General features: G+C 48.5%; 1 protein-coding gene across 1 annotated transcript in view; it reads left to right on the forward strand.

Annotated features, from left to right (window-relative positions):
* Window positions 1–9,983, forward strand: part of kif1b (kinesin family member 1B) — a 69,146-nt gene extending 59,163 nt beyond the window's left edge. Inside the window, exons 33-49 of the mRNA XM_080014898.1 lie at window positions 100–218; window positions 399–454; window positions 2,651–2,759; window positions 2,863–2,929; window positions 3,031–3,115; window positions 3,609–3,714; window positions 5,952–6,066; window positions 6,204–6,337; window positions 7,178–7,239; window positions 7,328–7,473; window positions 7,731–7,991; window positions 8,261–8,332; window positions 8,435–8,556; window positions 8,674–8,826; window positions 8,968–9,160; window positions 9,284–9,402; window positions 9,820–9,983. Coding sequence (XP_079871024.1) covers window positions 100–218; window positions 399–454; window positions 2,651–2,759; window positions 2,863–2,929; window positions 3,031–3,115; window positions 3,609–3,714; window positions 5,952–6,066; window positions 6,204–6,337; window positions 7,178–7,239; window positions 7,328–7,473; window positions 7,731–7,991; window positions 8,261–8,332; window positions 8,435–8,556; window positions 8,674–8,826; window positions 8,968–9,160; window positions 9,284–9,402; window positions 9,820–9,862 — 1,962 coding nt within the window. The 3' untranslated portion in view covers window positions 9,863–9,983. The remainder of the gene's footprint in view (window positions 1–99; window positions 219–398; window positions 455–2,650; window positions 2,760–2,862; window positions 2,930–3,030; window positions 3,116–3,608; window positions 3,715–5,951; window positions 6,067–6,203; window positions 6,338–7,177; window positions 7,240–7,327; window positions 7,474–7,730; window positions 7,992–8,260; window positions 8,333–8,434; window positions 8,557–8,673; window positions 8,827–8,967; window positions 9,161–9,283; window positions 9,403–9,819) is intronic.
* Window positions 9,984–11,900: the final 1,917 nt, after the last annotated feature.

Below are 11,900 nucleotides of genomic sequence, written 5' to 3' on the forward strand. Positions count from 1 at the left end.
CCGACAGACTGACACAGTACAATACTGCAATACAGTGGGAGCGCCTCATTCTTGTCTCCTTTAACCCTCCCGTACTTTTACCTTTTCCCTGCGGAGCAGATTTCTGTGGAGGTCACGGAGTCCTTCATGGAGTACATCAAGACCAAGCCCATCGTGTTTGAGGTGTTTGGTCACTACCAGCAGCATCCGCTGCATCTGCACGGCCAGGACCTTGTCAGGTTGGTGTCAATAAGACTCAACAAAACTCTCCATAGCACTGAAAAATGCTGAAATAAATATGTAATCAATACAATTGTTTTGATTAGAAAGTTCCCATATTTGATATTTATCCCATATTTATTTAGGTGGCACGTTGTAATAAAACAGCTATTAAATTTATTTATCATTTCTGGTTGCAGTCCTCCCACGCCATCGAGAAAGTACTATCCTATTCCCATGCCTCTGTCCAAGCCAGGTGAGGATTTCGGGGTCGTTGGACCTCTAAGCAAACAGGACCGTCTTTGATTTTCTCTCACTTTGTTGCACATTTTCTCTGTTCCCAACGCTTGAGTTCGGTTCAGTCATTTTCCGCATATCCTCACACGTTTTTCTCTCTCGTTTTTCGCTTCATTTGGATTTCCTTTACGTCGCACCCTCATCCTCCCTCTGTCCATCTCTCCTTTTCATCGCCCGTCCACATGACCGCACCGCCCACTCCCATCCTTCGCTCATTTGGCACATTATGGCCCCAGACCACGCCCGTAAGATAGAGTTGGTCCGCTACCTGATGAGCGGTTACATGAGCGGCCAGGTGCTGGACACCCTGTCGGAGCACGCTAACGCCCTGGCCTCCACCGCCGTGGCCAGCCTGGAGGACGGGGAGGACCAGCTCTCCCACTTCCCCTTCCTCCCCGTGCCATACGGCCCCGTGCTCACGGTGCCCCGGCACCACGGTTGGTACCGCGGGCCCCGCAATAGCAGCTTTTAAGAGCTGGTCTTGAAGCTCCTCGTCCTAGCGCCGCTGTGTAGCTGCGAGATGCAGAGCAATTTAGTTCCCTAGTGGCTACTCGTTGCTGCATCGTGAAATAAGTCTATTAAGGACACTGTCCGCCCCCTCCCCGACACTAGGGCTGGGTATTGCTACTCAGTACCTTGAAGGTATTAACCGAAATAACCCAATACCAAGTAGTGTTGAAACTTCTTCAGTCAAACGATACCTGCATTCAATCCTCTTTGGACCCAGATCTAGACATAAATGACTATTTGTATGGTTTTGCTCACTACGGCAGCAGCAGCTACAACAGCCTGTTAAAGGAAAGGTTCACAAATTTTCAAAGTCTGTCTTAAAACAACGGTCAGGCGTCCATCTGAACAGTGAAAGAGGTTTTTCCTCGCTGTGATCATTCCTCCTGTACTGGCTATTTGTTTAAAGAACACTGCCCAAATACTTCATTGTACAGTTTTGTACAGTTATTTCATAAATATCTCATTAATTTGAACTTTTCCAAAATATATTTGTGTAAAACTCATTTGGATGAGGAGGAGTGGTGGCATTTTACGCAACTGAATGCTTCCATTCACATGATGGGTATAGTAGGGGAAAAAACGGTATTTAATTAGTACTCTATTGGTATCTGTATCACTTTAAGGTACTTAAAGTGGCACTTTACTGGTATTGGTACAGGTATCGTCATCTCTTAAACAATACCCAGCCCTACCTGACACCTAATGATATTTTGTCTTAGCTGATGCCTGGAAGTACGTCTCCCACATGTGATGGGTCTTAAAGGATGGGTTTGCTATTTTTCAACCCTGGCCTTATATATCAGTTCCCACATTCATAACTGTTGGTAGCACAGCCTCACTTGAGAACCTTACCAGTCTGCCGCAGCTTCTCACTGTGCTTCAATGCAGTCCAACATTTAAGCCAAAAAATGGGGAGCCCATCCTTTACGTCACACAGGTCGATTATTTCCTCATGTCGTGCAATATCACTGACGTGGCGATCATAGCACAAAGCCAAAGCTTAAGCCGTGCAGTGTCTGCCTTCCAATTAGTTTTCCTTCAGAATAGCGCCTCCTCCTCTGAGCTGTACCTCACGCCGCTGAAGGCACATGTGAAGGAATAATTTGTGTGGCTGTGTGCTGTGAAGATTAGGCTCTTTAAACGGGCACATAATCCCGATGTGTGAGGCGTCGGGGAGCTCTCTGCGCCGCTGTAATCTGTCGTTTAGCTCCTCACCATGTTTAAGTGTTAGTTTTGAATAGGCTGTGTGGTAGTGATTTCCCTTGTACACCTGTGTCCTGAGTGCTGCATATCAGTGGTAATGGAATTTAGAATTCATAGATATTTTGCATATCGGCGATTAAAAAAAAGTATAGGTAAATTGCTCCAGTTTTAGAACTGTCGACATCGTATTGTCGTCTGCAGGGTTTCCACATCCATCACATTTTCCATCGCAATTTACAAATCAAATGGACTCAAAGTACCTACTTTACAATATGTCTCTTTTTCTTCTTTTTCCAAACATTCCAATCCAAAAATGTTATTCCACCTGTCTGCCCTCACATGAAAATGGATTGACATTATAAATAAGTCTTTTGTGTGTGTGTGTGTGTGTGTGTGTGTGTGTGTGGGTGTGTGGGCGTGGGCGTGGGCGCGCGCGCGTCAGTTCCGGCGACTAAGCTGAACACCATCACCAAGTCCAACCTGGGCCAGTGTGTCAGCAAGTACGACCTGCTGGTCTGGTTCGAGATCAGCGAGTTGGAGCCCACTGGGGAGTGAGTGTCACACTGTGTCTTTGGGGAAAGCGCCTCTCCCTGCATCTGTGGGACATGTGTTCTGACTCATAATGACCCCGCCCCCTTCCCCTTTCCTCGGCAGGTACATCCCAGCGGTGGTGGACCACAGCGGGGGGCTGCCCTGCCACGGCACATACCTCCTGCACCAGGTACCGGAGCCCCATCCAAGAGCCTTCATGACCCGACCCTCACGTGCGCCTCGAGCGCCTCAAGTCAGCTGGCGTGCGATTCTAACGCTGTGTCACTGCAGGGGATCCAGCGGAGAATGACGGTGACTCTGATCCACGAGAAGGGAAGCGAGCTGCACTGGAAGGACGTTCGGGAGCTGGTCGTGGGTGAGCGCTCCGCCCTCAGGGAGGGGGTGGGGTGGGGCGGGGGGGGGGGGGGGGGGGAGGTGCTAGTCCTCCCTCACCGCAACGTAGAGACAAAAGACAGAGACAAAGCACCAAAGTTGCCACGCAACGTATTTCTGATTCACGCATAGAAATCGTTAAGGATTATGAAGGTATGATACAATATCTGTCTATGTGGTTGTGGTTGTATCTATTCTGTAGAGTGCACATAGGCTCGCTGAGTTTCCTTCTGAGAGATTTCCTGCTTTTTGGATCGTAGTCCTGCAGCCAAATCTACTCACGAGCATCTTCTAATCATTTCACAAGGAACTTGTTACTGTTCATCATAGACATGAAGGCGCTGGTGGGCGGGGAACCCTGTGAGATTCAAATCTTCCAGTTAGGCAATTAGGCGTAGTTATTTAACAGCTAAATAACAGTAATAGTAACCGTTGTTGGAATAAGAGATTTTTTTTCCCGCGGTGTGGCCCTCCAGGTCGCATCAGGAACAAGGCGGAGGTAGACGACAGCGCCACCGACGCCGTCCTCTCCCTGAACATCATCTCTGCTAAGAACATCAAATCGTCTCACAACTCCAACAGGTAGGACAAACATCCCAGTAAAATGTTGTACGCTCCTTATAGATGAGGGATATCTAGACACCCAAAGCAGTTTTCTTTAGGAAACGTGCATATTCACAGCATGCAACAGTTCATGGTGTAAATGTGGCCATTTGTATTAGTGTGTGTTAGCAGTTCATTGCATATACTCTGCTTATAGTCAATGCTTTGCCTGTATTATATATATATATATATTTCTTTATATATATGTATATTTATTTATGTATCCATTTATTTATTTAATTGTTTGTTTGTTTATTTCTTTATATTTATTTATTTATCTATTTATTTATTACTCAATCAAACGAAAATCTTGAAAATGCAATCAACTCACTGCCACATACATTTGTTTCTTAACCAGGAAGAACTCATTGTTTGGAAACACAATGTGGTAATGGCTTTTATGCGTGTGTGTGTGTGCGAGTGTGTGTGTGTGTGTGTGTGTGTGTGCGAGTGTGTGTAGGAGTGCGGTTGGATGGCTGGTTGGTTGGTTGTTTGCGTGGGTGTGTTCATTGCATGAGCATTTCTATTTTTCGGTGCTGCCAGTTTCTGCCTTTTGAGTTGCACCATCGTGTCCAATTGACTGTTTGTGCTTTTCTCTTTGTTTCTGTGCATTGTCTTCCTCCCGCCGCCGCTGGACTGTTGAATGTGCTCAGGCTTTCTATTGATAAGGATATCGCTAGGTACCAACAACACAGAGATCATAAAGCCCCCTTTTATGTCTCTCCTTAGTCCAATAGACTAATAGACACATTTCTACTGCATATGTCCCTTTGCCAAGCTGAATTCGGCAGCATTTGCATGAAGGTTGTCCCTACTTCCTAGTGGAATCAAATGATAAATCATCTCTTTACAGATCAGTTATCTGCGGCAACCTTGAATGCAAAGCGCTTCCCGTCTTTGTTGGTGTCTCTTGTTATTTTTGATGATCACAAACATTGTTCAAACCACAGTGTGATTCACTGAAGCACTTTCATCTCATTTCAACCTCAATTTACCGAGTATACCAGGGAGGAGCGTTCAGGCCAGTGAGGCATCAGAGGAGGTTGAGCCAGTCGGTCTCTCCACTGGTTCCAGCGCCCTCTGCTGCCAAGCACAGGAACTGTCTGCAAACGACATCATTGACAATTTTTGCAAAAAACTGTCATTCATTCCATCCTATTTGTAGTTTCCTATGCAGAACTTAAAATGTATGTGATTGTAGTTTTGGCAAATTTGGTGATTTGGTGAAACTTGAACGTGTGGCCAAAGAATGGTTAAGTTGAGGATTTTTGATTTCTCCACCGAAAATATAATTCACCTTCGCACAGAACGCGTATTGCATGTTCTCTCACTTCTCCCTGCTACACGCTATTGCAAGCACAGTAAACACGCAACGCATTTCCAAACACCGATAACTGGTGTCACACCCGCTCCCACTGTAGTTAGTTGTTGTGGTCACACCTCCGTGTGTTCCTTCACACTCCCTCATCCCTGGGCACGAGAGTGTGAAGGAAAACCCCCTCGGTTGATCCCTGTTTGCGGTCCACGGTCACGTTATCTCAATTAACATCTGTGTTTTGTAGCTCAACTAGTCTGTTAAATTGTAGCTGCTTTGTACTTTCATACTCACGTCACAGCCTTTGATAGTGACTTGTTAAAGGATAGGCACAGTGTTTGCTTTTTGAACCCAGGCCTTATCAAAATGTTAACTGATAGCTATCATATCAATAATATATATCATATATACGTTATATCAATATATGATCATATATACACAATATCAATATATTATATCATATTTGAGTCGTGCCGTTCGTTTTTCAGCTTTGATGTATTGATTGAAACCTTTATTTCATCAGGGAAAACCAGCTGAGAGCCAGCTCTCTTTACACAATGGTGCCCTGGCAACACAGCGGCGAACATATACAGACAACAGAAAGAACATATCCATACATGGGCATAAACATCGTTTTATTTGGAGACATAAAGTCGATTTCACACCTTTTCAATGTTATGTTATACAAAGATTTCTATGTTTGCAGTTCTGCAAATGAAAAGACAGTTAATTCCAAGCCAGAGTGGACGCACCATATTTAATTTGCTCTCCAGAATTGCAATTTGTCTGAGTTGGCCTGGGTTTGAGGCGGGGGGGGGGGGAGAAAGAAAGCATCATCATTAAAGCCGTTCAAACGACCTCGTAGTTTGGAGCTGGAGCTGTTTCTCCCTGGTCTCCTCAGGACCTTCTACCGCTTCGAGGCCGTGTGGGACAGCTCCCTGCACAACTCCCTGCTGCTCAACCGAGTCACGCCCTACGGGGAGAAGATCTACATGACCCTGTCGGCGTATCTGGAGGTGGGTGACTCCGCCGCCGCTGTCAAGGTCTCTCATCAAGGTCAGACTCTCGCCGAGCTCCGGCGCTCCGCCGAGCTCCGGCGCTCCGCCGTGCGCCGCCGCCGCGGCTGACGTTGTGAGCTCTGTCTGCTCCGCAGCTCGACCACTGCATCCAGCCCGCCATCATCACCAAAGACATCTGCATGGTCTTCTACTCCCGAGACGCGAAGATCTCCCCTCCCCGTTCCCTGAGGAACCTCTTCGGGAGCGGATACTCCAAAACCCCTGACTGGTAACGTTACTTACGTGACTTACAATTTCCAAACAACGCGGTCACCCGGTCTCTACTGGCTACTCACAACATGGTATGTATAAACCAGTGATTCCAGTGCAGAGAGAGCAGGGACAGAGCGATGGAGAGACCCAGTGGATAAGAGACAAACAAAATGAAACTGGGTAGAAGAAGAGAAAGAAGGAAGGATTGATCAGCTGTATTGACCACCGTTTTGATTTCATCTGTTAAAATCCTGTCAGGAATCCTCACAGTCCCATTTGATGAGATTCGGTGAAAGTGTTGGAAAACTGTGGCGGATCAACTGGGGCGCGGTCAAGCACCGGCTGCAGACGCCGGCGCGGTTCCCTTCCCCGCGGCCGCCAAGCTGCCTGGAGGCGAGGCGGGGAGGTTTCTTAGTGTTTCTCGATGAAGCTGGATCGGCGCACGGGCTCGTCAGCCATTCCTCCTGCGCCCCAAACCATAATCATCATTATTATTATTATTATTATTATTATTATTATTATTATTTATACTTGTGGCCAGCGAGCCTTTTTGTCCAAGAGATAATAAAGCTGGTGCTTGACCGCGCCCCTTGGTCCGCCACGGTTTCTTTTAGGTATTGTTTATTACGAAATTCGATACCTGTGCACACTATAGTCACAGAGAAACAGTGACGCTGTGATATGAGCAGTCATTATTTTACTTTCTCTAATGGTCCTAACGTCTTGGAAGTGAAATAATGCTGAAGTCTGACTATAAATCATTTTGCCCGGGACGCCCGGTACCTCTTGACATCGGGTCACAGAAGGTTTTCATGCATTCTCACGCCATGCACTGACAAACTGTGTTCTACCACAGCAACCGGGTGACTGGTATCTATGAGCTGAGCTTGTGCAAGATGTCGGACACGGGAAGCCCAGGTGAGCGCACGTCAACATCCACGGCATCGCGGAGATAAAGGTCAACTTCTGTGGAATCGGCACCGACACGGAGCTTTTTTGTGAGCAGGGATGCAGCGGAGGAGGAGGAAGATCCTGGACACGTCTGTGGCGTACGTGCGTGGTGAAGAGAACCTGGCCGGCTGGAGGCCTCGTGGGGACAGTCTGATCCTGGAGCACCAGTGGGAGCTGGAGAAGATGGAGCAGCTGCATGAGGTTGGTCTTATAGACCTGGGGTTCCCAAACCGAGGTCCCGAGGCCCCCTCGGGCCCCTCCAAGGGATGGACCGATAAGGTGTCAGCTCCTTCTAGGGCCCAAAGGTGGTGATTAGTAGTGGTAGTTCAGGTCCTTTCAAAAGTATTTTGAAGTCTTTTTCCTTCACTTCTGGTTGACCAACCAACAAAATAACCGCCCTTTCTCGTTGGTGTTCTTCCCCTGTGACGGACTAACTCCGCCTCCCTGTGCTCTCCCAGGTGGAGAAGACTCGCCACCTGCTGCTGCTGAGGGAGAAGCTGGGAGAGACGCCCCCCGCCGGGACGGCCCCCACCACCAAGTCCCCGAGCGAGTGCGTGTCCCCCAGCATGAGCACCGGCACCCTCTCCACCTCCACCTCCATCTCCTCGCAGATCTCCAGCACCACCTTCGAGAGCGCCATCACGCCCAGCGAGAGCAGCGGCTACGACTCGGCCGACATCGAGAGCCTGGTGGACCGCGAGAAGGAGCTGGCCACTAAGGTGAGCCAACGATGGGCGTGGTTGTGTTTTGGGAGAAACTGTGAGTTACGCCAACACGTTTTAGTCCCCTGCTCATGAAGCCTCTTCATGTCCTTTCTAAAATATGTTCACGAAAACACGCCTGGACCTCCCTGCCTGATTGCTACAAGATTATTTTTACAATTTTGGGACCGTAAAATATACAAAATATATACACGTTCTCCATCACCAGCACGTCCTCCCCTCGCTTGCTTTGAAAACTGACCGGGCTCTGCTCTGTCCTCCCACAGTGCTTACGCCTCCTCACCCACACTTTTAACAACGAGTACAACCAGTTGTGCAACAGCATCAGCGACTGCAAGGTGAGACCGAAAATATCCTAGGAAGAAAACCCAAACCAAATCCCCGCCTCTCTTCGTGCCGCGTCGGACTCGCCGCCTTTCTTTTCTTCCTTTTTCCGACAGCTGTCCGACATCTCGCCGATGGGACGCGATCCTTCCGTGTCCAGCTTCAGCAGCGCCACGCTCACGCCCTCCTCCACCTGCCCGTCCCTGTCCGACTCCCGCTGCGGCTCCGTGGACCAGAAGTAAGACTTCCATCCGACAGGCGTCGGTCCCGACGTGTGCCTGGCGACGCCCGAACCTCGGTTAACGCCGGGCGCTCGGGGGCTGCGGTTGCTCACCCTTTGCTCTTTTCTCACCAGGACTCCAGAAAACAGCTCCCGCGCCTCCAGCCCCTCCTGCTCCGACTATGAGAACTTCCCCATGGTTCCCACGCTAGAGACCTCCTACCTGGCGCGCGCCGGCAAGCACGAGTTCCTCAACCTGGTCCCGGACATCGAGGAGATGAGGCCAGGGTGAGTGCGGCCAGTGTCTTTTGCCGCCTTCACCCTCTTTTGTCATGTAGATGCACCGTCCCACCCCACCCTAACCTCAAGCTCCAAACAAGGTTTCCATCCGGGTTCTCATTCCCTTCCCTTCCCTGCGTCGCCGGTCAGGTCGGTGGTGTCCAAGAAGGGTTTCCTGAGCTTCATGGAGCCGCGCTCCAACTCGTGGGTGAAGCACTTTGTGGTGGTGCGCCGGCCGTACGTCTTCATCTACAACAACGACAAGGACCCGGTGGAGCGGGGGGTCCTCAACCTGTCCACGTCGCAGGTGGAATACAGCGAGGACCAGCAGGCCATGCTTAAGGTCGGTCGCCGTCGGCGCTGAATCCACGTAGAACCGCGAATCCGTCGAAACGTGTCCCTCCCGTGTGGAGGTGTGAGGACGGGACGGTGGCAGCGATGAACGTATCGTCTGTTCCTTCCACAGACTCCCAACACATTTGCCGTGTGCACAAAGCACCGAGGAATCCTGCTGCAGGCCAACAACGACAAGGACATGAACGACTGGCTGTACGCCTTCAACCCGCTGCTCGCAGGAACGATAAGGTATGAACATAATAACAACAGCAGTAATAAGAAGAAGAAGAAGAAGAAGAATTCATAATTTAATTATAGGATAGATAAGAGGTCTTAAAAAAAGACGTAGTCAGTAGCGTTTGTTTGGTTTTTTTTAAACATAGACACTCAAACATAAAAACGCCCACAACATCAAAATAATTAGCGGCGTGAGCGTTCATATTAAAACGGCGCCAATTCTGCGTTTGAAACCGGGAAAGTGATGATTGTAAGACTGGGAACCGAGCATTGGAACAGAAATGTCGTCCGACCTGTGGAACCCGAACGCCATTTTGAGCATCGCCGGCTCCTGTTGTTATCTGACTGAATAAATAGCAAAGGTTTATGAGGGGGGGCCGACCACAAAACACGTGCCCGTCCTCATGCGTCTGCGCCTCGTACCCACAGATCCAAGCTGGCGAGGAGGCGCGGTGGCCCGGTGAAGAACTGAAGCCGACGACGGCGCGTCCCGCTCTGAACTCGCCCTTTGAACGTACCGAGTGTTAACACTTATTAACCATTGTGATTCTTGACGGTTTTCTCTCGTTCGTAGACCTGTGGCTTAAGTCTCCTCTCTCAAGCGACTTAACGTTTCAGTTCCTGGAGCAATCTGCCTCTCGTTCCCCCCCCCACCCCCCCCGCGCTGACCCTCAAACGCTCCCCACTCTTTGCCTTTTTTGTGTTTTTATGAGGAGGTTTTGGTCTTTTTTATTTTTTATTTTTTTTAATTTCTCTCTTCTTTCCTTTTTTTTTTTTTGTTGACTTTCTTGTCACTCCCCTAAACCTCTTACTAGTAGCATGTTGTAATAGTCAACTTGTGTGTGCACGGTTATTCCAGAAAAAGGTTCTTCTGGCCACTTTGCTTTTCAGTTAATTAACAACTGTCTGTAAAAAAAAAAAAAGGGAAAAAAAAAAAAAATGGTCTCTATCAGTGTTATTTGTCTATCAAGAAGAGTTTTATTTTTTTGATTCATATTTCATGCCCGCATGTCAACTGCAGCAGTCCTCAGGAGAAGACCAGGTTTGCTAATTCACAACAAGAAAAAAAATAAAATATATATATATATATGACCCCGACAAATACAGTCGAGGGGGAAACTACGAAGGGAAGTAATACCTTGTAACTCCAAACGACGATTGGTTTACGCTTTTCCTATACGAGGCAAAGCTGGCTCAAGAATTATTGCTGCTAGTGATCCATTAGGGTTTTCATACTCATCTTAAGACGTCACTTCCTGAAGTAGAATCTGCCCCGCCCCAGTCTTTAGAACCGATAAGCAAAAGAGAGAAAAAAAAACAACAAAAAAAAAACCCTGCTACAGACCCTCGCTCAGCTCGCGGCGGCGGCGGCGCTGGATTTTTGAGGCGGTGGCTCGTGTTCAGCCGCTGTGACCCGGTACATACACCCGTCCAACCACACTGCTGCCGTGAAGCGGTGCAAAGCAATCATGCCCACGTGTTATTATTCGGCGAGACGCGCTTCACTGGAGGGAAGGTCTCCGACACCTAAAAGCAAAGCGGGACTCGGTTGTTCCGTGAAAGCGGGTGAGCCTCCGGTCCCGTCGCCTCCGGGAACGGAAGGAACCAAACGGGGAGCGACGGAGTGGCGGAGACGGTTGGGCTCCGTGGGCGGAGGTGGGAGGACGGAACATCATTTGTACATATGACCTTGGATTAGTGTGCTAGTTGCCCCTCATTGAAGACATTCCTTTTCCTATAGCTTTTAGCACTTTTCTTACACCCAACATTTCAAGGTGCGTAGCCCAGAGAAGCTCAACGTTTGCATCAGCGTCGGTCGTCGTTGTTGTCGTCGTCTTTTTTTTTTTAATTATCACAAACGCGCAATCCAGACAGAACACGTTGAAACGCGACGGCGGCGGGAGTGAAGGAGGGACGTTCCTGCCGTGACCCCGGTAGTGCAGCAGGTGAAGGCTTCCGCCCCATCAAACTGTCACACATGGCCGGGGTCAAAGGTCACTTATTGTCACGGCAAAGTGTCCGGCAGTGATTAAAGCGAAATGATAGAAGTACACACTTGGGTGGGCGCGTGCACGCTGGGGTTTCATCCGCCGTTTCTCTTTTGGCATTCTGGAATCTAGACCCTCTAACTCGAGTTTTTATTTTTTATTAACATTGTTGATCATGTTGTATTATGGGGACCCTCCACGCTAGAGTTTGAGATGAAGAGTAACAGGGCATTTATTTCTGAAGTTTTATCCAGCTATATCAATGTTTTAATCTTCATTTGCACATAAACACGTAATTGTCGCGAGACGAGTGCAAAATGGGTGTATCCAGTCCCGGATCACTCCTCAGCACCATTTCAGATATGATATATGATATGATATGATATGATATGATATGAGAGCACATATCTTAAGAAGGGCACAGTGAGTAGCGGTATGTGGGTATTTCTGTCTTTCTTACCAGAAATTTCTATCAAAGGGATAACATATGCTCAAGGCTTTTTTTCCTTTTATTTTCCTTCC

Source organism: Zeus faber, assembly GCF_960531495.2.
Source record: "Zeus faber genome assembly, chromosome: 15".
Taxonomy (NCBI): Eukaryota; Metazoa; Chordata; class Actinopteri; order Zeiformes; family Zeidae; genus Zeus; species Zeus faber.